General features: G+C 39.8%; 2 protein-coding genes across 2 annotated transcripts in view; one reads left to right on the top strand and one right to left on the bottom strand.

Annotated features, from left to right (window-relative positions):
• Positions 1–25,863, top strand: part of nt5dc1 (5'-nucleotidase domain containing 1) — a 100,126-nt gene that overhangs the window by 12,584 nt on the left and 61,679 nt on the right. Inside the window, exons 3-6 of the mRNA XM_055044186.1 lie at positions 3,182–3,253; positions 3,335–3,444; positions 5,006–5,085; positions 5,194–5,275. Coding sequence (XP_054900161.1) covers positions 3,182–3,253; positions 3,335–3,444; positions 5,006–5,085; positions 5,194–5,275 — 344 coding nt within the window. The remainder of the gene's footprint in view (positions 1–3,181; positions 3,254–3,334; positions 3,445–5,005; positions 5,086–5,193; positions 5,276–25,863) is intronic.
• On the bottom strand, positions 5,348–10,696 carry col10a1b (collagen, type X, alpha 1b). The gene is made up of 3 exons (XM_055044185.1): positions 10,551–10,696; positions 10,009–10,138; positions 5,348–7,760 (listed from the first exon to the last, which is right to left on the bottom strand). Exons 2-3 carry the CDS (start codon positions 10,121–10,123, stop codon positions 5,905–5,907), a joined length of 1,971 nt encoding a protein of 656 aa, XP_054900160.1. The 5' UTR covers positions 10,124–10,138; positions 10,551–10,696; the 3' UTR covers positions 5,348–5,904.

Here is a 25,863-nt window from a genome sequence, read left to right on the forward strand (position 1 = left end):
TTCCATGACTATCTTTATGGAAGAAAATTTATTTTGGTAACAGACCACAAACCATTGCTAAAAATCTTCGGACCAAAAAACAGGTGTACCAACACTAGCTGCCGCTAGATTGCAAAGGTGGGCTCTAATTCTAGCTGCCTACAAATATGAGATTCAGTACAAAAGATCTGAGCAACACAGTAATGCGGATGCTTTATCAAGGTTACCGATGAAAACAAATGTGGATGTGGTGTCAAACCCTATTTACAAAGTATCTTATCTTGACGAGCTACCTATCACTGCAAAGGAGGTTGCAAAAGAAACAAAGATCCTGTGTTAAAGGTGGTGAAACAGTTGGTGTTAACTGGCTGGCCTAAACATGCACAGGATGAGTTGCTGAAGCCATATTTTCAGAGACGTTTTGAGTTCACTGTTGAAGATGATTGTCTACTGTGGGGATTACGAGTGGTGGTGCCTAAGAAATTAAGGGATCAGTTGATTTCTGAACTACACGAGCATCACTGGGGAATAGTAAAGATGAAATCTCTTGCCAGAAGTTTATTCTGGTGGCCAGCAGTAGATGAGTGCATTGAACAGGAAGTCAGTGAGTGTACTATTTGTCAAAAGCAGCGTAGTATGCCTTGTACAGCACCAGTGCATACCTGGAAGTGGGCTGCCAGCCCGTGGGAGAGAATCCATCTGGACTTTGCAGAGGACCACAAGCAGATGTTTCTGGTAGTTATGGATGCCTATGCTAGATGGCCAGAGATTATTCCCATGCATACTACGACTTCAGTTAAAACCATTGAAACACTGAGGAATTTGTTTGCTGCTTATGGGTTACCAAAAGAAGTTGTTACAGATAACGGTCCTCAGTTTGTTTCACAAGATTTTGAGTTTTTTCTAAAAAAGAATGGGCAGCACATTAAGTCACCTGCTTACCACCCTGCCAGTAATGGACTAGCAGAGCGCTTAGTTCAAAATCTAAAAAAGTCACTAGCCAAGAATCGAGCTGTAGGTGGTTTAACACTTGAGCACTGTGTTGCAAATTTTCTTTTAGGGTATCGAAACACACCCCATACAACCACAGGGAAAACTCCTGCAGAGTTATTCCTAAAAAGACAAGTTAGAACAAGACTGTCACTGATCAGACCCCAGTTTTCTCAGAGGATGCAACAAAGAACGGAACCAATGCTCCCACGTCTTAGAGTGTTCACAGTAGGTCAACCTGTTTTAGTAAAGAATTACAGGGGAGGGGAGAAGTGGTTGAACAGAGTTGTATGATAGATTTTGGGTCCTGTAACTTACAGTGTGGAAGTGAATGAAAAATGTGTTAAAAGACATGTAAATCAGATTCTGGGTGTAAATGGAAATCCAGTTTGTGTTACACAGACAGACTTGTCTACAGGAAACTTTTGGAATGAGGATGTTGATCTTGTTACAACTAAAGGTGTGGATCAACAGGTGGAAGAAAAAACTGTTGGAAGTCCACCAATAGACATGTCATCGCCTACAGTTGAAAGGAACACTCGTCCAGTGAGGAACCGGCGTCCTCCTGACAGACTGAACTTGAAATTACAACTCTAAATGAGAGTTAGAAGAAGTTTCTTGTTTTCAGTTATGTTCATAAAAAAAAAAAAAAATCCTGAAAAATGTATACTTGATTGAGAAGTACTGATTTTACAGGGGAGGAGCTGTGGTGTTCCAGACACAGAAATTAATGAAACTCTGTAGGTGGCGCTCTCGTGGTTTTTGAGAGTCTGGGTAGAGAACCTGTAACTAGAGAAGAAGAAGTAAAGTTCCCGTTTGGAAATAAAATGTTGCTATGTGCTTGTTCCAGTCGTCTGCTTGGACATCATTTATTTTGAACTAGTGTTCCATACACAACATGTTACCACCCCCACGCCACTAGAGGCAGTAGCAGGGCCGAAAAGTTGTGACTAAGGAGCAGATTTAGAAGAACATTGAAAGCTACAGAGTTTGTTAAAAGCTATTGCGCTGAATTAAATGAAAGACAGAAGTTCAAATACACGCTGAGAGTAAAAATCCTTCCTAAAGGTAGTATATATCACAGATTTCAAAAGAATATAAAAACGGGAGGCCGTGGATAATATAGGATATCGCTCCCTTCATTTCTGGAGTGCTATGGTCCCATTTCCAAATAAGGTATGAGACTGACAGTGGTCCGTTCTCGCCCCTTTCTGTTTGCTGCAGTGAGGTCCTTCTCATTAAGTTACATTGTGTTCCATTCAATCTTGTAGGAAAAAAGGCATTCATGCACTTGTTGTTCGATTTGCCATAACTATTTATTGAATTCATTGTCTCCAGCTGGGGTGGCAAGGCTCTCAGTTGGGGTGACAACTGCCACTCCATGCCACCCCAGTAGATTCACCCCTGCTTAAAGTTTTTCTGTTGCAATTGTCTGAAAAATTAGCCAATAACAAAATTTAGGTGACTTACTCAAAGATAATTATGTCAAAAACAATTTTACATAATTTTTTCCCCACATTTGGAGCCAGATGATGAAAACGCTAATTTTTACCACATGTGAAAATTATGTTGCTAACAAAGTAAGATGTATGAAATGGTTCTTACTGTTTTCATTACCATCAGGGGAAAATATTTTTTTTAGTTCTTTTACTTGTTGGAGTTGAAAATATTTCTAAATGTACTGACAACTTTTAGTTTTATTGGAACTTCAAAGAATAGGGTGAATGCACACAAACCCATCAGTATCTATCACATCTACTGATGCTGAAGTAGAACCAATCCACTTTCTGAGTGGAGTTTGGTTTCTCCTCAGACTATTATTTAGTCTGAGGTTTAAGCAAATTTAGCATTGAAAATCTTTATTTGCTCCCAGTTTGTCTATCTGTGTTTTTGATTCTTGCAGGATCCTGACTGTAGTTATCCTCCTAGCTTACATTTCAGCAGAAAGCCAATGTGCTGCCACAGCACTGTTTTACGCTCCTCTCCGGTGACAAATCTACACAAGTGTTCAGCTTGTCTAGATGTTTTTTCTTTTGTTTTCTTGATCATTTTTGTTTATATCTTATAAAACCAGACCACTAACTGTTTTTCTATTGTTAAAATCATATTTCTGAATCAAAAATGCCCAAAATATTGAAAAATGTTCATAGTAATGAGGTAAAACCTTGAATCTTAGCTTCATCTTATTTTAAAATTTTCATTTTGTTCCCAGTTTTAAGGGGTTGGTGGTGGATCTGGAGGATGGAAACATTGTGAAGTTGGCTGAAGATGGCACTGTTTTAAGGTATGCTTATTTGTCATAAAATGTATGCATAGATCCAAGTCAATTTTGAAAAGTATTTCTGGATGTTTCTTGCTTGAATAGGGCAACACATGGAACCAACAACCTCAGCACAGAAGAACTCATGAAACATTATGGGCCAAAACGGGAGTGGAAGCACTTCAACAGCCTAAACACATCCTTCACAAGATCAGGTGGGATGGTTATGTCGTAATTTATCTTTGAAAGAAGTTCCGTCCATATGTGACCCACATCTTTCCTATCAGCTTTCCTATCTTTCAACTCAATCATAGACTATTCTGCTTCCACAAGCTTGTCTTCTACCAAACCAGGAGATGCTGCTGCTCCATTTCCTCCCACTTACACTTTTTTGCGTCTAGAAGTCAGGAGACTGAGCCAGAATAAGTCTGCAGTCCTGAAGGTCTGTCCAGAGCAGCTCTATGGGACTATGCAGTACCTCTTCATACATCACCTCAGCTTAACCTAAAACAAGATTTTGGTGTTGTGGAAGACAACCTGCCTAGTACCAGTATGGAAGAAAACTCATCCATCAGTCATCAATGACTATACACCTGTTGCCTTGACATCCTACATTAAGAAGGTCCTGGAGAGACTCCTGTTGGCCCACCTGAGTAAGCAGGAAAGCACATTTCAGGACCCCTGCAGTTTGGATATTGTTGTGGCTTTGGAGTCGAAGACACTATCATGCACCTGCTTCAAGAAACTCACTGTCATTTGGGCAAAGCAGGCAGCACTGTGAGCATCATGTTCTTTGATTTCGCTAGTGCATTTAACACAATTCAGCCTGATCTGCTCTGTGAGAAACCTCAACAATCAAGACCTCAAAACCTCAACAATCTATGACTACCTCATAAAGAGACCAAAGATTGTGAGACCGAAGGACTGTGTATCTAGCCAGGTGGTCTGCAACACAGGAGCACTAGAGGGCACTGTGCTCTCTCAATTCATTTTCACTTGAGACTTCCAGCACAGCCCAATTCAGATGACTCTGCAGTTGTCGGTTGTATCAGAGATGGACAAGAAGCTGAGTGGACCACTTTGTGTCATGGTGTGGGAACAATAGTCTTGTCTTGAATGTCAAAAAACAAAGATTGTAGATTTCAGGAGAGACAGGTCTGGATCAAACCCTATTTCCGTCATGGGAGAAGAAGTGGAGGTAATTGAGGAATCTAAATACTTGGGAGTTCATCTGGACAACAAACTGGACTGGCAACAATGAGCCATTGATAAGAAGGGACAAATGAGACTTTACTTCTTGAGGAAGCTAAGATCCTTCAAGGTTTGCTGCAAGATGCTGCAGATGTTCTATCAGTCTGTTGTTGAAAGCATCATGTCTTCATCTGTTGGGGCAACAGCATCAGAACCAGGGACCTCAAAAGGCTTAACAACCTGATAAAAAGACTGGTTCTGTTCTGGGGACAGATGTAGTACCTGTGGTGATAACTATGCACAGAAGGATTCTTCATAAATTAAAGAAAATTATAGACACCTCTGACCATCCTCTTCATGAGACTGTCTTGACAAAACAGAATGTCTTCAGTTAGAGGCTTCTTCAAATTACCAATAATAAAGACTGCTACAAGATATCTTTCGTGCCAACACCTGTGACTATCTAAAATAACTCTGAAGAATTTGAATTGATTTGACTTACAACAACATTTACCCCTTTGAGGTAAAGTATTTTTGAATGAATTTGAATTGAATAAGTTTAACTCTTATGTGTATTTTTTGCAGCAAAATACTACTTCTATGACAATTACTTTGATCTTCCGGGGGCTCTGCTCTGTGGAAAAGTTGTGGACATGTTACACAAGGTAATATGTGTTTTATTAACTATAGGGATATATATCTGTAGATCCATTTTTAAAGAACAAATCTGAATAGTTTTGTTTCAAACCCAATTTTTTTCCCATTTTTAACAGCGGGGAAATGAGGTGAACTCCAACTTTTGGAAAGACATGTTGGCTGCCATTGACCACAATTACAATACAGCTGCATTCAAAGGTACCCAGTTTATCTTAAATATACTCATAGTTCAGTTAATGATTTTGACAAAAGATGAAACAAACTCAAAGATATTTTTCAAGATCTTACTTTTATTCCATGTTTTTCTCAGTAAATGGTACATAACTTAGCACATCCAATGGAATATAGTTAAAAAAAAAACAGTTTGAAATTCTCCTCCAATGTTCTGTTTGTAGTCACAGTGCTGGTGTAAATGTGCTGATCCTTTATAACATATATTAGATCAGTTTTGCATATTTTTGTTTGTAAATTTAAAGAAAATCCTTAAACAAACAAGAATAAAAAACAAACACAAATAAAAAAGTATCTGTAAATGTTCCAGGTAACTGTAGAGCACCACTTAAGAAATCTTCCAATATCATTCTATGTTTTTGTTTAATTTGTAAGGGATAGAGTGAATGGGGAACAAGGATAAATTTGAGGTGTACGTCTTTCAGAAAAATGGTTTCTTGATTCATTGAGTAATTTCAACCCTTGTCACTTTGAGTGAGGTTGGTAAATGATAAAACAGATTCACAATCTTTATTTCAATTTGTGTAAATTAATCTATTTGTCTGAGCAGTTTAATGTTTTGTGTAAGGTTTTGAGGTTTACAGGGATTCATTAAATCACGTTGAGGCAATCAAGAACCCAGAGAACCCACAGTGAACATTGTCAGCAGCAAATATACCATTGCTTTCCTCATCGGGAACTTGGACATAGACTCTGTCCCCTGGGTGCAGCATAAAAACAGCACTGCCTGCCATCTGATCCAAGAAGCCCTTGTTGTATTCATCATAGATGAAAACCGTTGGCTCCTCATTTTTGTAGAGGGCCACCAATGCATTTGCACCATTGACATGCACGTGGAAGCTAAAATAGTAAAGACCTGGGATCTGACAGGTGAACACACCACTGTGGGGATCATAGTGGTTCTCTCCATTGTAAAGAACCTGGTTGAAAGCAATAGGAGTTCCAGCAGGGGGGTAAGCCATGGTCAGCACAGCACTAAAGGCAGACATAGGAGCCTTCATCACTTCATGAGGCATCACAACCTCATGGGACTTGATTGGCATGCTCTTTTCATGGTGGTAGACCATCTCTCCTGGGGGACCAGGTGGACCAGGAGGACCAGCAGGACCAGGGAGACCATCATGGCCTCTCTGACCTGGAGGTCCTGGGGGACCCATAGGACCAGAAATTCCCTTAGCTGTCAGGCCTGCTGGACCAGGTGGACCTGGGAGACCAGGGTGTCCCTTAAGTCCAGGGGGGCCTGATGGACCAGGGGGGCCAACTGGTCCTGATTCTCCTGGCAGTCCAGGTTCACCGCTTTTACCTGGTGCTCCTGGGGCCCCTGTGTGTCCTTTAAGTCCAGGTGCACCATTTGCACCAGGACTTCCTGGAGGTCCACCATGGCCTTGTGAACCCTTTGGACCCTGCGCTCCATTATGGCCTGGAACTCCTGGGGGACCTACTGCACCAGGAACACCTGGTTTTCCAGTAAACCCTTGTGCTCCCTGCTCACCCTTGGATCCTCTTGGGCCTGGTGCACCAACCATACCAATATCACCCTTGGGTCCTACTGGGCCTGACTCACCCTGAAATCCTCTTGCACCCTGTGGACCAGCTGGGCCTATAGGACCGGGACCACCTGGTTGACCAGTGAATCCAGTTGGGCCTGGCTCTCCTTTCTGACCAGTGGTTCCTGGACTTCCTGGAGCTCCTCTGGATCCTGGTATTCCAGGTTCACCAGTCTTACCAACACCTGGCATGCCAGGGGAGCCTGGTTGACCAGCAGGTCCCTGTGGACCTTTGGGTCCCATAGGCCCTGGTGTACCTGGGGTACCATTCTGGCCTGGTTTTCCTGGTGCTCCTACACCTGGAGGTCCAGTATGACCCTTAAGACCTGGCAAACCCATTGGCCCAGGGGCACCATCCCTTCCTGGTGTTCCAGCCTTACCAGGTTCTCCCGGATAGCCAGGGGAACCAGGCTGGCCAACTCCAGGTTTGCCAGGCATGCCAGATGGGCCCATTGGCCCAGTTCCACCTGGTGGACCCTGGACTCCAGGAACACCAATGCCTCTCTCTCCTTTTGGACCAGGAAGACCAGGGATACCAGGATGCCCCTTCAAACCAGGTTCTCCTCTGTGACCCATTGGACCCGGAAGCCCTGCTGGTCCAGGTTTTCCAGTTGCTGAAAGTCCAGCAGGTCCAGGGGTTCCAGGTGTACCGGGGGAACCTCTTGGTCCCATTGGTCCAGTTGCACCGTTTAATCCTCTTTCACCAGGTGCACCAGGGATTCCGGGTTTTCCAGGAGCACCTGGGGTACCAGGTTTGCCAGCCTGAGAGAGGCCAGGGACTCCAGGTGGTCCTGGTGGGCCCCGAGGTCCAGTGTGTCCAACACCCCTTTCTCCAGGAGGTCCAGATGGTCCCATTGGTCCTGGCTCACCTGGGGGTCCTGGAGGACCTTGTGGTCCTGCAACAGCTAAATAATAGAAGAAAAACAACAAAGCATTAGTCTGGTGGTACAGCAGTCCTTCCTGTTCTTATCCTCTGAATATTTTGTGCAATATTTCATTGCACAAAATAAAAATGGTAATTAAAGCATCACCAAGCACTTTATCCAAGGAATTAATCAGGTCAAATGCAGATATATTTTGCGGGTGTTTTCATATGTCGAAACCTTTGACTTTTTGTGAAAGATGTAAAATACAACTACGACACATTTTGAGCAAAACACCATTCCCTATGATTATGGAGTGAGTTGTGATGATGCCTGTGTTTTTTACCTATCCCACCACCTTCTAAGAAATCTGGTATGTACACACCACCAGCTCACATGTTCTTGTCTATCGCACATCCATGTGCCTGCACTGTAGTGCACTTTCATTTTTTACACTGAAAATATATCTATTTTTCCTCATCACCAGCATCACTAAGCTCACACATCTAATATTGTCCTCTAAATTGTTTACCATAAAACTGAAAATCATAATGTGACAGATTTTATTCTCTTTCTATTTTCTGTTTAAATATATGAGCTCAGTTTCTAAACAAGTGAGATATTGGGAGCTAAAGATAAAAAGTACCCAATTAATCCTGTGCATTGATTAATTAAAATTAAAATAAAATATTTTAACCCTTTAATATATAAATAGTTATCAAAGAATTAAGTGTTTATTGAATTAAAAGGGGAATGCCCTACTCTGACATTAAAACTACTATGTCAGTAAGCTTTTAGATTTGGATAGGTAACAGTCTGCATTCGTGAAAACTGTTAAAATATTCTATTTATCAATTAATCAGAATTGGCAGAACAGGGTTTATCATTGTGGTAAAGAGTGTTTTGAAACAGTGTTTAGTGAAGAAATCACTCTGACAGGGCTGTCATTTTCCAGCCACATGACGACTGCTGCCTGAATCCTCTCAGAGGATTATGCCAGAAGAGTTCTTGGGAGGCAGTAATACCACAAACTGAAGGTGATGATACTGGCCCCAGTGGCTGACCTGGACTTGGAACTTTTCTGACTTGGGATCAATGACTACTCTCCTGTGTACTTTATGTCAGGCCTTTATGTCTCAGTTGATCTGGCATAATTGCAAACAATTTTGATTTAAAACAAGATGAAACATGTATTACACTCAACTTATGAGATAATTTCTTTAAGTTTGTGCCGGGATTTGGAGACCATGAGACTTTTGGGTGGAGCAGGCCTGCATCTGTTTTGTCGATTGGTCTAGTCCAAGCCCTCATGCTTTATTTGCAGTTATGTTCTTCTAGAGACTTACAGTCAAACCACATCAACAGCTCTGTAAGTGCTGAGCACATCTTTTTAATCATTAACTTGAGTAATAAAATGTATTATTAGACATTTAACAAGCAGTTGCGTCATAGTGACTGATGCTTTATTCTTTTGTTCTTTATTTTATAGCTTTACCAAAAATGACAGCTCCCTTGTTGTTAGTCTTTTTATTCTTAGCACAAAAGCTTTCTGACAGTCTTAGCCCACCTCGCAGGTGTATCATAGGAGATGAGTTGACCTGCTCGGTGGGCCTTAATAACGCACAGACATGTAAGAGCCAACAGTTTGACTCAGTATGAATAGGAGGTGTTTTACTGAAAGCTAATTGTGCTAAGGGTGATGGTATTAATGAGGATAAGGATTTAATTTTACAGCTTACTGAGAACTTCTATGGAGGAGAAGTACTTTGTCTGGGTTTGGTTGGGTTATTTAGGAGATTTAGAAGAGTTTAAGAAGTTAGGATCTGAATTACACTACATTTTAAGTCGCATTAATGTAGCTGCACTGATTAGTCCAGCCATAAGGTGTTTTCATAAAGATCTAGTGGACTACTTGGGTTTTGGTCTTCCATGCTTGTAGTGGAGAGAAGAAGCTCAAGTTCTTCAGTGAACTTTCTGAAGACATGTTTAGAACTACGTGCTCAGACGTTTGTCATTCCTAACTTTTCACTTCTTAGTGGTTCTACTTGATTGCATGTGCCAGACCCAGCATGGAGTAGATGGAGCCTGAAAACAGCTCAGAGTCACTTGCATTGTCCACTAAGCTTGACCTGAGATGACTCATCGATGAACCTTTCTTTTGCAACAGACTTATTAATTTTTTGATTGTAGCAATATCATAGCAATACCATCCACCCAGCAGCCATTTCAAGCATTACAGTGTGATAAACAGTGCAAGGGTAATAAAAGTGCAAGATTTGAAGTAACTCACAGTGACTCTTGACAGGGTAGGGGACCTTTGTCACTTTTGGCGCATAGTATCTTTCGGGGGTCCCCTCGGCCAAGGCCAGGAGGACGAAAAGGAGGCTTGTTACCCTCAAGTCCATCTTGTGAAGCTAAACCTGAACATACAAACAGGAGAGAAAGTAAACAAATTAGAGGTGTGTTAATTTCTGCTGCATCTTTCATGTTTTATGTCATTCAGCATAAATGGACTAACAACTTGTAACAGAAGTGTTGAAGATGTTCCCCAAACAATGGCAACAAGTCCACATTAGGTATTATAAACCAGTCTAATCTCAAAAATGCAACTCTGTTTGAGCTCTGAAAATGTTAATGTTGCCTTCTGGTGGATGTTGAGCACATATTTCAGCAAGCATTGCACAGTAATGCTTCTACTTCTGTAAATTCAAACAAATGCTTCCTCAAACTTACTCTACCTCCAACCATGAGCCCTCCCTGGGTTCAGAGCCATGCTGCAACTAGGAGTTTCCCTCAACATTATGCAACGACCCAAAATCAAGGCCAACTTACCGTGAAGGTTTACGCTCCAAAGACACAAGTAATGGGGTGGGTTATATGGGTGTCAGGAGGCTGCTGTCCCAGCACAGTACTTGTATATCCTTAGACGTAGAGTGGGTCTGCCAGTGTGAGTGGCAGCTGCTACTTCCCAACATGCTGGGCTTAAGGTTTTTATACTGAGCTGCTCTCCGGCATCATGGAATCATCTACCTCACACGGAAGACCCTCCCTGCTCTGATGTCATCTTTAATGATGGGTGCCATGTCCCAAAGAGGCCTGTCACTTCAGAGTGACGGTTCTCCCGCTCTCCCATCTTCCCTCCCTCCTTCCTCTGCTTACTGCCTGGTTCTCTTTGCCTATGTGGAATAGTGGAGGGGAGATTCTCCCTATGGATGACTTGATCTCTGCTACTGTTCATCTGGCTTTCAGTCTCATTACAGTGTGATGAGACACACTGTCCGCATCAATCCAGGCTTCATTAAATTCCTCTATTTACAGGTTTGATTGACTTAGAATTTTAGGTTTAGTGTTTTTTTTTTCCTTCTTAATGCACAAACTGTTGTATTTTTGTTGTGTTAAAAAAGGCCCTTTTTGAATAAGTGGTCTGTCTCAGGATGTGTTTCTGGAAAATTAAAGGCTGTGAGAGTCTGACTCTGTTTTCCTCTGGTCTGAAGACACTGCTGGATAAAACCCACAGTAAACATCTTTTTCCCACTTACTATTTCTTCCAGCTTTGCTTTAATCACATATTTTGACCTGTAATTTCAAAAATGTATCTTTCTAGCTGTGCTTGCAGAGACAATTGAATAATCTATATTCAGGCTTGAATTTCACATTTAAAGGCCTGCTTTGCTGTGTGAGTCCCAGGCTGAGTAGAGGGATGCAGGGAAGAACAGTGCAATGTTCAGACACTAGGAGGCAGAAATGAGGTTTTTTCAGATTCTCTTTTGTTTCATCCTGATGACAAATACAAGTGCAGCTCACAGAAGCTTCTGAATATCTCTTTACATGAAATTAGATTGTGAACAAATAATAAAAGAGCAAAAAAAAAAAAACTAAAGAAATTTAAGAAGCAGGATTTTTTCTAAATAATTTTAAGCTCTTTGCACATCTGCAGTATCGATGCAGTAAGCTGCTTCAAACTAAAGTGTATTTATGGCTTTAAGAATCAGATCAGATGATGAAACTGAATTGGCTCCGCTGTATTTTCGATGGCTCTTTTGATTTTCTGTCAGCTCAGTCACTATGACCTGGTCCCAGTACTCGCACTGCACTCTACACTATTCTATAAAGTGTGGACTCAAAGTGCACATAAGGGTTTGAGTGCGCTGGTTACAAGCATGTAAAACTTTGATAATTTTGACAGTATGGCCTCTGTCGTAACTTTGACATACAAAATGGTGAAGTTCTACTTTTTGTGCTGCTAAAAAGTACTAAAATCCATTTTAAGTATATAGTATAGTGCGCAAACCCAAAAGGAGCGGGGGAGGATTGCTCTCAAACCCTTCAACATAAATATGCATTTGAAAGACATAAGGGCAGAACAAGGGCTACTGTCCAATGTGGAGTGTAAAGAAGAAAGAAGAAAAACCAAAACACTAACACATTCTTGCTACAGATAACATTTATTAACTATTCACTGTTATAAACTAAGCTCATTTCACAACACCACTTAGTTTTATTATTAAACTAAATTATATTTGCTTGCTATAGAATGTAAATGTCTATAAAAAATAAAGAACTTTGTGGCCATAACATTTCTGTGATAAATCTCATTCAATTATAGGGAAGATTTCTGACTTTACCATAAAACCATAAAAAAAAGATTTGTGCAAAACTGTTCAGAAATGAAAAGTTGAGTGGACGGAGAAAAGTTTACTTAGCTGTCTTTAATCTGCCTAAATCTCACAGAATGTCTTTTGGTTCTGGATGTCATTTGGTTCTCAGTGAAATTATTCAATATTCCATTGGACACATCACGATACATATTGTTGATTAATTGGCCAGCCTTAGTTAGTCAGAAATCAGAAATTCTCATTAATTAGATTAAAATCTCATCTCATATTCTTCATATGTATCATCTGATGTGACGCCTAGTGACCAGTAACTGTGTATAAATTGCTTGGACTGCATTTGGTGACATGATTTGTGGCTAAAAGATTATTACCAAACTAATAAATAGGTTATTGCTCATCTGTGTCATGTAAAAATCCAGAACTGGCCCAAATCTACTTTTGGAAGCCTTTTCCTCTTCTTGACTGCATAATTTAATCTGCTACCAATTTGGCAGCCGCAGCTGAACACTTTTACCTAGCTGTACTGCATCCTTGGTAAACTCTCTGAATGAAATGACAAAGTAGGCTGGGGGGGGAGTCGACTTTTAACAAGTTTCTCAGCTGCAGATACGCACCACTTCTCACCATGAAAGTGGCCGTGACCGCAGTGTGGCATCAGCAGGTTTTATTTGCCCCAGGCGTCTATTTTTTTTTTAATCTGTTCTTGGTATGTCAGAATTATTACTTCTGCATCTATATCTGCCTATCTTGAGGTTTAATGTAAACGGATACTTAGTTTCACATACTGTTTTTGGGTTAGCGCTTGCTTTGCATGGCAAAATGCAGTCAGCGCACATAAACATGTAATTAGGGCCGGAGATGAACCGTGCAGAATGTTTCTCTGACACAGGGCGATGTGAAATCTCCCAACCTCCACCTCCTGGTGGCTGGGTGGTATTCCTGGGAAGGGTCTACCACTCTAACTATTGTTTTGCTCCTCCAAACAGCTGAACACGCTGCAGTTTTACTACAGACGTGACATAATGCTCCTTCAGACACTTAAATGAACCCTAATGATGATTGAACTTGTGTTGCAATATGCCTGTCCTCTGTTTTCTGCACTACATTTAAAATAGTCATCAAATGTTTTTTCCATGTGTAGCAAATGACTAAATATGATCATCTATCTGCTTTTTATTACCAGAGCATAATGTTTTCATTTAAACATGAAAGCCTTTTTCTAGGGTTTTCTTTTGCTAAAAGAGCTATATAGTGGCTTACTACACCTGCCAAAGTAGTATGTCTTCATGAGAACTATTTATGCTGTTCTCTCCTTTTGTGGTCATATTTGTAATTTTCTTTGCCTGTTGTCACTGTCTCGCCACTCTTTGAATGGAGCTTTACACCATGATTTTTGTCTTGAAATTGTGGCCTTCACATGGTATACTGCAGACAGTTTCATGTGAATGACTATTGTTGAGATAAAATTTGTGTCAGATTGTAAAATCACGGGTGGTCTTCAATGTTCCCTCTAATTTTTCATGTGTCTGGGCGTACACACAAGCTTCCTGAGCACACTGAGGACCACTGTGAGCATCATCAGTGTGCCCAGCGTGGCCACACACAAGTATCATAAATCTAGGATCATAGAAAGTTGCATGGCTTATTAAAAAAATCAAATTACATCAGCAATTTTCATTCGTTTGCTTTTAATTTAAGTGATTTGCTCAATTAAAATAAAAAAAAAGAAAAGAAAACATTGCTGTTCATGAGATGCATGCTATAAGTAAGAGTCCTGCTTCAGCCAGGGTGAGAAATGAGAAATTACACCTTTCAGACATAAATGTTTGTTCATATTAAAACATTCACATTTTGCACAATGAAATGTTTTCTGTAGCTTGTGATGCAGTATAAAATCAGTTTTTTTTCACATCTGCCCTTCTCGCTTCTCACTTCTTCTCACTTCTTCACTTCTCCAGTGGTTGTTCACTTAGCCCAGGTTGATGGTCAGTCTGCTTCTTGCTTTATGTACTTGAATTCAGCATATTGACTGTTAATGGCCTCCATAATCTGTGGGTGGAGGAGAATAGCCTCATACTTCTTTGAAAGTGTACAAATGTCTGCTTATCCATAGTCAAAAGTCTGAACTCAACATTTCAATATCAAATGCAGACCATTCCTTTCATTTGATTTGATTCCATTTGATCTTAGAAGAAGTGCATTTCTTTTTTTTTACTTTAGCTTGGTGAGTGGATGTCCCACGTAGACATGATAAGGTGACGGCTTTCACGTTTCTTAACTCTACCGCACTATTCTCACCTGCACGGCGCATATGACCAAGGCACGTGACCCACGTACACACAGCCAATCAGCATGTGCTGATTGGCTGCATAGCGAAAGTGAACCGTATCGTATCATTGGCTGGATTCCTGTCACTCACTGAGTTCGATCGCAAAGTAGTACGGAAAAATTTTTTTATTGGTCCATAGTCAAAACTGATTTCTGAGCTCAATGTCCACTTTACGTTAGACTTTATTTTATGCGCTACATATATTTTCTTGTGCGCTGAGAATATGTGAGCAGTGCGCGATTGCGCAGGCGCGCAGCTTAGAGGGAACATTGGTGGTCTTATAAGTCTGCTTTTTTTATCTTAACATAACAAAGCATAAAATCTGAAACTTTTCCCATAGTGCAATTATTGGTTAAATTTTTAGGATGTGTGAACAGCACTGAAAGAAATTAATTTTAATTCACACACAAAAAATTTATCTATGTTTTCTTTTTTAAAAACTTTTTTCTATTTTTATAGTTACGACCTATACGTATAGGAGATTTACAAATATGAGAGCAACTAAAAATAGGCCATACACTTTGTTGGACCGGTTAGTCAAAGCATTTGCCACAACAAATGCTTACATTAGCTTTTGTTTTGGCATTGTGGTCACCAGATTTATTTCCATCCAGTCAGTAATTTTTTACCAGAATTTTATATTAATAATGGGGGATTCTTAATGAGAAAATGAGGTTAAGGTCCAGAGACTGCGGAAGACATTCTGTGTGTGAAAATGTGTCTCATTTTCCCTGAGCTACTCTTTTACAATTTGAACCCAATGATTTCCAGCAATTTCATATTCTGGCTTGAACTAAATTCCTTAATGGAACAGCCTGGTCCTTTAGTATATTCAGGTGACCTCATAGTGTTACCAATAACTAACTTTTGAAATCTTTAAAAATTTACCTCATCTACTTTTTCTTCTTCACATGCAGAGGACTTTGTCATTTTGACTAAACATCACCTTAGTACACATTGTGATGTCTGGTGCAAAGATGTTAGCAGTGCATCTTTGAAAGGATTTAAGTTAAATGATAGATCAGCTGGGATTTAGCCAGCATGTTGTGGCTTGATATGGTTTATCTCGCCCAGCAGAGATACTGGTGGTTACATTACTTACTGCTGCTGACTAGAAAAGTCTCCCATGCCCTATTGTTGAACTAAAAGTTATTTATCCAGTGTGATTGAAGCATTGTGGAAACTACGACTTGAGCCTTGGTCTTTTCTCTATCACAATTTTCTCTTTTAGCTTTCACTCTGACTTTATTTGGTCCAAGAAGTTTGAGGACACCCTGGAGCCAGAGTGAAAGAGGAAATAATTGCAGGTTGATGAGCTGTAGCCTGCAAAGGAAAACAGGAAACAGCAGCTAAAGATAGCTTGTTTGATTTGGGAAGTGACAGAGGATTAGATTTTGTGTTTTAATCAAGCCAATGTGCCACAAAAAGGCCCGTTGAACTTTATGAATGGAAAAACTAAAGCTGGACCTCCTGTCTGCAATGGCTGCAATTATGGGGACTCAAAGACAAAAATCATGGTTGGAAGCTTAACTAACTTGAGACATATGAAATTCAACATAGGACCCAAAAAGCTATTTTTAAGTTATTTTTGTCTTTCAGTCATTATAAAATTATGATCCATGTGAAACCAGATTGAAAAGCTCCAGATGTTGAACTCTCAAGTTACCAAATCAGATTTTGCTGTGATATTAGGATTTATTTTAGGATCAAGTAATGAGTGTTTATTACCTTAATCAAAGTAGGAGTTCCATAAAGACCTTTTTCATTTTACAGCTCCTATCCAGCTAAGAGTAGATATTACAATGTCTCTCGCTCAACAACTCATGAAATGTGTTGCTTTCCCACATCAGATTTCTCAGCCCATGTTACAATAAAAAACCAAAACAAGGCTGAAAATTGCTGAACAAGTAAAAAAATATATAGAAATTTATTCAGAAATTCGGCATAAAACTGCAAAGTGTTAATTTATTTTTTTTATTTTATGTTTTTGCAAACTCTCCATATGTAACAATAAAGCGAAATCAGCCAGAACCCAAAATGCAGCCAACACAAGAGAAAGTTTCACCAAATATTTTAATTACAAAAATAATGGTGTAGAAGGGGCTGAATGGGGTGTGGTCAGACAGGCAAATCAGGAAGGGGGAATCCACAGGGGTCAGGGATCCAGCCGGGGGGAGAGTAGGATGAATGGACAACGGGAGGTCTTGAGGGGCTCAGAGGACAAACAGATGACAGGGACAAAATCCACCAACCAGAGACTGAGTCGTGAAACGATCCGGGGTTATGCACAGGAGGGCCACAGGCAAAGAAAATCGAGGACTCAGCAAGGAGACGGGGTCAGAGACAGGCAGGCTTCTTCAACAGGAGGACAGAATTCTTCCAGCAGCAGAAGGACAAGGTAAAATCTGTGGTCAAAAAACAGGCAGGATCAGAAAAAACTTTGAAACATGAAACAAGGCTTGAACGCTGTGACCGGGGCAACAGATGATCTCACACTGAGCTGGTGATGAGCAACTGTTTAAATAGGGAGCAGCACAGTGCAGGTGAGATTAATGAGTAATCGGCACAGTCAAGGTGGAGCTAAAAGGCTGAAATCATGACACTATAACGCTGGCTTTTATGGAAGAGTAGCATAATATAAAACCAATTTGCACACAGCATGTAAAAGACACAATGAATATGTGGAATAGTTCATTGGTTAGGTGTGACCAAAATTGTTTGGCCTACATAGAAATCACTTGGGGGCAGCAAATGATTCCCTAAACACTCCATCTCCATCCAAAGCAAGGTGGAGGGATTATCATGCTGTGGTGATCATTTATTTTCAGCAACCAGCAGAAATTTATTAAAAGATTCATGGATTCACAGAGCTTACCCCTTGTTTTGAATCAATCACTAGAAATATTAGTAAATGGTATTTTGAAGAACTTGAAGTCTTTTGACACCATGTATATTTAGTTGCTGTTAAAAATGAATTTATTTTTCACATAATTAAAAGTATTGTGGAAGTGGTTCAGATGCTACTATTAGTGATATTATGAAACAGTGACAATTTGGTGACACAGTAATGTGAAAAAGCATTTTCTGCCTTACAAATTCCATCTTTTTTTGATTTTTCTTTAATCAAGCGTAATGTTTCTAATCATCAAGCTAATTTAGTTATAAGGCAAAAAATATACAAAAGTGAATAGAAAAGGTTTGAAATATAGATTTTATTTAATAACAGGAAAAATCTACCCAAATAAACCTGACCTTAGGGGAAAAAGTGATTACGCCTCTTGATAAATCATAAATTGGCAGTGAGTAACCTCTTCTTTTGAAAAGCTAAGCTCAATGTCACAAGTCACATTCACATTATTTTTTAGAATCAAAATGTCTTGAACCTGACAATGACATAGGAAAAATTTTCTAAAAAGTAGTACTTCATATAATTTAAAAACAAAAGTCCTTGATTTCTAAGCATTATAAAATTATTTCTAAAGCTTTGGGGCTCCAGTAAAACACACTGAGAGCCATTATCTACTAATTGTGGAAACATGTAGCAGTGGAGAACCTTCCCAGGGATTTAACAGATGAGCAATGTACTGATGTTTATTTTACGATGTTTTTCAATTGTTGTTTTTAAAGGAATCCACAATTAATTGTAACAATAGACTGTATTTTATTTATATTTGTTTTAAATGTTAAAACAATACAGTCAAACAAATTTAAATAAAATATTGACACATGGACATCGCCATGTTTCAGTTGCAATCCATTCTGGGTTAATGATGTATGCTAGGTCTGATTGCGCTAGATCTGTCCAGCCAAACAGCGGTGAGTAATGTTAAGCTTTTCCAATTTCAACTAGAACGTGTTGAAATTGATGGGACTGTAGAAATCACAAGATGAGGAGGCTCAAACAAAAGAAGAGGAAAGAGTTAACTGGGTGATTCTCTGAATTCGGTACATTTCGGAGTCTGAGGTTACTTAAAAATATACCAGAAAATTTTTTATTTTTGAACACTGCATCTATTGAAGGTCTCTTTGAACCTCCAAGAAAATACCATATCCCCACTTTATGCACAAAATCCCAAACAAAATTATGAGTTTCTTTGTTACTTAAGTTGCTTTAAATTAAACCCCATACTGGGACAATTTCATTTACTCTGAGTATAACTCCATAACATAATTAAACTGATTCTTCCAGTTTCTTTGAAATCACCTGTCCCTTGATTAAAATAACTAATTGTAAGTATATTTTATTTGATTCTGAATCATAATAATTTGACTGATAAATAGAATATGGCAACTTGATGTAAAAGCGCTTTCATAAATCAAGAAAATACACCTTAAAATAAACATTAAATCAGTTTTTTTTAATGTTTTTGAATCATTCTTTAAACTTTACGTCTAGCCCAACAAATATTAGTCTAATATTTTCTGTTATTAAAAAGAAATCATAACAATGCGTCTTAAGCCAGCTGGTGTGTTCAACCTTGTTACAGTAGGGTTGAATCTACTGTAACAGTTGACCACACTGTAACGGGGTTGAACACACCAGCTGGCTTAAGAATATTCCAACATTCAACCCCGTTGCTAAAAGCGCTTTTTTTGTAATGGGTTGACTGTTACAGGGTTGAAGATTATCGCTAAAATAACTTTCAGCTAGGGTATGTAGCAACATATGATGTGATGAAATCAAGAAATTAATATATTTTTCAAAAACAATTATTTATTTTTTTCTCACACTGAAATAATTCTCATTCACATGCAAAACAGTGTTGAAATGTTGAGCTTGATGATGACGATCTATGGATAAAAATAATCAAACATAGGCAAGAAACTTTCCTAACACTTAAATCTCTTTATAGCAAGAGCAGGAAAAGACTTAAGTAATGTCACTTCCAGGGTGCTGAGGAAATTGGTCTGAACCATTATTTATAAAAAGGAGGGATTGGTATTCTTTTACGGGGTTAAACAAAACTGGAGGGACATAATTTAAAAGTGCTATTTTATCAATAAGAAATGTATTTTTTTCATATTTCTTTTATTTAGGTGTTTTATATTAGCTGAAAAGGTCACTTTGGTCAGTGGGGACATGCTCATTTGGCTGACCACTATGCTTCAACAACCCATAAAATTGTTTAAAATATATTTGCATGTTATATTACAAAGACACATGAGTATTTCCATTTCTTGATTTTCCCAAAAAAAGTGGTTTGTACCTGTGAGACGCAAAATGCACCGAAGTCAGAGAATGATCTAACTGCAGAAGCTGGTGTTTGTGCATCAACAATGTCTTCCACTAACATAATTATCCAGTAATATGTTTGCATTTCCTGTGAACATAACATTTAATACAAAAAACAAGGTTGCCTGCTGGTGTTATGTTTGGCGTCCTGACCATCAGGCTTATCGAATTTTCTGGGGGAAACCCTGAACAGATGTTTATTTTTAAGTCACACCTATGGTAAAGGTAGAATCTGTCATTTAATTCAGTACCATTTTTAAAAAGAAAATAAAAATATACAGTGAATCACAGGTAGTCACTGGGGTTAGAGACCACAGTGAGCCTCAAATAGCTAAAATCTGCAATTCACTATAAAAATCAGACCTACTCTAAATAGCTATTTTAATAGTTCAAACATCAAATATACCATAATATGCATTAATACACACAGTGAAAAACTGCCTTAGCACTACTGCAAGAGCTGACATCCACGTGTTCCTTTTCTTCACTCTTGGAGGTACAGCCAATCAGTGCCAAGTAAAGTAATTGACTGTTTTCCAAGCACAAGCCAATAGCTTATCAAATGCACTAAGGTATTTCAGCTTTTCAAACTGTATTTTCTTTCAAATTCTTCATATATGCCCTTTGAAAACATTCATGAAGAGCAGAATTTTCTGCAAATTATTTAAAGTTACATTCCACAGAAAAATCTGTGTAGCTCAGTCTTTCTCAAACTGTGGTCCCTGAACTTCTAGTGGTCCACCGGATACTTCATGTAAATGACTGTTTATTTGCAAAGTGAGGTCAAAGTATGATGCGTGCAGTTAGTTTACCAAAAGATTGCATTTTGAAATAAAAATTGTTTAAAACAGGTCAATCAAAAGAAAAACCAAAGAAAAAAAACAACTCCAGGATTACTTAAATGATCTGAGGAAGCCAAGTCATACCTGCTAAAAGTATTGCTGTGTTGTTCGTGAGTGATTCAATGCTTTTGAACAGCTCTAAGCTGTGAAAGGAAGGACTCAAGTCTGTTAGTGAGAACTGTTCTTTGTTTTTATAACTGTGTGCTTAATGCTTTGCTCACTTGTCAACTGCTATTGATTAAATTAATTAAATACAATAGATGAATAAATGAGTGTATATATTTTATATTTAATGGTGCAACAGAGGCTGCAATGGACTGGTGGAGGCAGGGTCTACCCTGCCTCTCGCCTGTTGACCGCTGAAGATAGGCATCACTACCTCTCCCAATTTCGCTAAGGATAAGGGAGTAAGAAAATGGATGGTCCAAATGAGGATTGTTGTTTCTGCCAAAGCAATTCAAATCTATTATGCTCTAATTGTGCTAGTAAAAATAGGCCTAGATGTTCTCAATGCACACAACAACACCTGTGGTAAAGAACAACTTATTATTATTTTTTATTTCAATGTGTTTTGCTTCATTGGGAAGTTTAAAAACTTTAACTCAAAATGCCTCGAGTAGAACTATTTATGACAAAAGTGTGTTAAGAGATTAGTATTGTCATTTCAGGTTTTATATATTAAAATGTTATGTTATTTGTGGGGAAATTTCAAGTTAGGTGGTCCATGACTGTTTGTTAAAATGGTTAAGTGGTCCTTGACTTGAAAAAGGTTTTAAAAATACTATTATTCAAGAATAGGCAGGGGTCAACTGTTCACACACAAAAAAAGAAACAATAAAAATACAACGTTGGATCTCAGAATAGTCCATATGAAAGTCCAATGTTAACCGGTAGCGGTTATGTTCGAGTTTTAAATGTTTACAAAAACCTTCCTGGCTTTCCTTCTGATGTTATTTGGCATTACTCAGCCCCATAACGTGGTACATTTCCATCATAGGTCTGACTAGATTGCACACAACTTGTTAGCTTGTGTATTTGTGCAGCTTTACAATGTGAGATTTCACAAGGGAGCTGCTCGTAACTCACACATTCTGTGAGTCAAACCCAAGACTAGAAACTTGTTTGTGGTATAGCATGTATTTTACAGGGGTTGATGTTTCCACAATTTTACTGAAATGTAAAACTCTTATCCACGCTATGAGTTCCATGGGACCAAATAAATCTTTGTTTTCAATGCCAAAAATATCAGTAAAGAGAAATCCACACGCAGCTCTGACTCACAACAGAAAATGGTCAAATAAAGGTCAGTGATAATGGCATGTGTTGTGCAGAAGAGCTTCAGCCATCACTATAAAACTCTTGTTTTGTCTGTTGTACAAAAAGTTCATAGCCTAACCTCCTCCCATGCAATTCCCCTGATTCAGTGTCTCTGGGATGCACAGCAGAGTAGAACCATCTGCCAACTCACTATGGAGGCGGCGTTAGCGGTAAAAGGTGTTGGAGGCCAAACCCCAAGTCTTAACAGCTCCAGTGCTATTATGTGTGTGTTTTTGTGGAAGAAGTGTTTACCAAATTATGCAGGGCTCAGAATAATTATGGTGCACACAGACAAAAATGGAAAGCAGCTGGCAAAAAAATTCACATTTTGTTACATCAAAAAAAATTATAATAATTTGAAGACTCAGCAAAGGAATGCATTTTAATTTCTGGTTAAAGGGTGAAGTCCATCAATGAACACGCAGTATATGTCCTGTTGTTTAATTTTGTTATGCAGAACTCCACAGTCTCTAGAGAAGATACTCCAAACATTCTTTATCAGATAGTGATTTTTCTGGGAGGAGATGTTTCTTTGGCCTGCATGTGCTGAATGTGATGGTCAAAGAGAACCCATTTGGATCAGAGCAGAAAAAGCTAACGGGTCATTCTTTTTTTAAAACCTAGAAAATAAACCACCTAATTTTAATTGATGGTTCTGTTCCCTTCGTTTGATGCTGAAGCTGACACTGTGCCTTGTGTAAGTATTCAGACTCCTTGAATCTTGCATTTTGTCTCATGACAACCACAATTTTTATTGTATTTTAATGCAGGGTATTTGCAGATCCTAGAAAACTGCACATAATCTATTTAAAATTAAGGCCTTAACATGTATTAAGTTAACTGAAAAACTTAAGTGTTAAATACTTTATCCGTACGTCTTAAATTTTAAATTCTTGGGCACTTCTGTCAGGCGAGTCACAGATGCACTTCGTCAATGCATCTGTGACTCGTGGAGGTTGAGGTTACCAGTAACAAGCTCCTAATATAGCCTTGCTAACCAGATAATTAGCTTTTTTTTTTTTTTTTTACCTTAGTCATGGGTAAATGCAAATACATCACCTGCTGGATGGACAACATTCTATTTTGCCACCAGTTCACTTCTGTTACTAACCCATACCAGGCTCTGTGCATTCTGTGTTAAAAAGCTTTACACCACAAGAGCCTTATGTATTGCAAGAAACACACAACTGCTACCAAAACCCACAGACCCCAATAATGGGGTCTGTGGGTTTAGGCTTAGGTCCCCTGGAGTCACTAAATCACCCCAGCAAACGATTGACACTGCCACTGCTAACACTAATGTAAAAGCAGCTTTAGTGTGACACTAAATCCACAGTCAGAGGTTTAGTAGATTTTAAACTTGATTTGACCATCAAGCCAGTCTGACCTCTTGCAATCACTGACCACAATCAGTTGTGATCCTTGCAGGAATGATGCATTGAGCTCATATTGTTTGTATATATATATATATAAAAAAAAAAAATTGCCTTCTCACCCACCGCGGGTGGTTCTTATCCTCTGAGCTCGGGTCCTCTACCAGAGGCCTGGGAGCTTGAGGGTTCTGCGCAGAATCTTGGCTGTGCCAAGGACTGCTGCACTGGACTGAGATGTCTGATGTTTGTTCCTGGGATCTGTTGTAGCCACTGCTCCAGTTTGGGGGTTACTGCCCCGAGGGCCCCGATGACCACAGGTACCACTGTGGTCTTCACCTTCCAGGCCCTCTCCAGTTCTTCCCTGAGGCCCTGGTATTTCTCCAGTTTCTCGTGCTCCTTTTTCCTGATGTTGCAATCACTTGGTATTGCTACATCAACCACAACGGCTTTCCTCTGATGTTTATCCACTACGACAATGTCTGGTTGGTTCGCCATTACCATTTTGTCTGTCTGGATCTGGAAGTCCCACAGGATCTTAGCTCTGGCGTTCTCCACCACCTTTGGGGGTGTTTCCCACTTTGATCTCGGGGTTTCCAGTCCATATTCTGCACAGATGTTTCTGTACACTATGCCTGCCACTTGGTTATGTCGCTCCATGTACGCTTTCCCTGCCAGTATCTTGCACCCTGCTGTTATGTGCTGGACTGTCTCAGGGGCCTCCTGCTGCACATTTCTGGACTGAGATGTCTGATGTTGTTCCTGGGATCTGTTGTAGCCACTGCTCCAGTTTGGGGGTTACTGCCCCGAGGGGCCCAATGACCACAGGCGCCACTGTGGTCTTCACCTTCCAGGCCCTCTCCAGTTCTTCCCTGAGGCCCTGGTATTTCTCCAGTTTCTCGTGCTCCTTTTTCCTGATGTTGCAATCACTTGGTATTGCTACATCTACCACAACGGCTTTCCTGTCAGGCCCTGGTGCTGTCCAGTTTTTCATACCTGAGACTCTTTCTTGAACATCTGTCACAGTGATGGTTACCGGGGCTTGCTCAGGGAGGTTGCTGTGGTCCTCTCGTAGAGAGATCAGCCACTGTGCATTGCTGTTGTGGGACGCCTCCCTTTCCCATATGCCTTTCCAGTATTGTTCAGTCTCCAGCCTTGGTGGGTCTGCTGCCATTGAGAGTACACCTTAGCTGGTTGAGTGAAGAAGAGTCTGTTTGGCAGTTTCAAGTGCTTCAGGTACTGGTCTTTTCATTGTACCCTTGTGGAGCTCTGACAGTTGGCTCACTTCCCTTTTAGCCTCTAACCGTCTTTTCCATGGTGGGTATTGGGTCTCATGGTTGCTCTTATAGCCAAGTATCTCAATGCTGAGTTGTAGATCAGCTCATTGGTTTCTGTTATGGTGTTGGTAGGGATCGTTCTCAATGCTGCATTCACAACGGCTGGTACTCTCAGCCGTTGTAATTGGGGTTACTGCCCCGAGGGCCCCGATGACCACAGGAGGAGGAGGTCTGGTTGTCTGTTTCGCTCATTGGGGCCGTGTATCCCCTCACTGGGTGGGGACTTGTAGTTAAGTCCCCACAGTTCTGACATCCGGGTTCCTCCCTTTTGCCGTAGCATTTGTGTTGTATCTCGTCAAGCTCAAGTTGTGATAGCAGTTGCCGTTTGCGGATGTTGGAACACTGAGCTACTAACTGTTTAGCGCTTAGTGTTGACTGGGGATGTTGAAGTAACCATTCCTTTCCCAGTCTTTGCATGCAACCTCTCTCACTAGGGTTAATTGAGTAGTAGCATTCCAACATTCCGCCCATTTCCGTCTTGTTCCAGTAGCCCATTTGTCATCAAGGTGCTCTGGTTCCCCAACACCCGACACAGACCTTGTTTGGCCGGGCGACGTCTGAGCCGGCATGTTACACAACTTAGTATCTCTCATGGTATGAGGTAGGCAGTAGCTTGAAGGGTCTTGCCTAAGGACCCAGACTGGATTCGAACCCCGCCCTCTTGGGTGATATACTGATGCCTTATGTATTGAGCTATATATATATTTATCTATATATATATATATATATATATATATATATATATATATATATATATAGAGAGAGAGAGAGAGAGAGAGAGAGAGAGAGAAAGAGAGACAGAGAAAGGGAGAGAAAGAGAGAGAGAGACCGTTAGAACCACACTCCATACCAGTAAGTGGCGATAATGCTACTAGAAGTTTGTTGCCAACCGCCAATAAACTCAATAAGAAGAAGAAGGAAATCTTTTAACCTGAACACCCTACAGGAAAGAACTGAGGTAAGCCAATCTACATACACAATTCAATACATTTAAAATGTTTTCATACAAGTAATAAAAACCTTCATTACACAGGGCAAAAGTTAAATGTTTAAAAACTAAATATCTGGGTCACTACATCACAGACCATCTCTCTGATGATG

The sequence above is a fragment of the Poeciliopsis prolifica genome, unplaced genomic scaffold (assembly GCF_027474105.1).
Source record: "Poeciliopsis prolifica strain line A6 unplaced genomic scaffold, Auburn_PproV2 SCAFFOLD020, whole genome shotgun sequence".
Taxonomy (NCBI): Eukaryota; Metazoa; Chordata; class Actinopteri; order Cyprinodontiformes; family Poeciliidae; genus Poeciliopsis; species Poeciliopsis prolifica.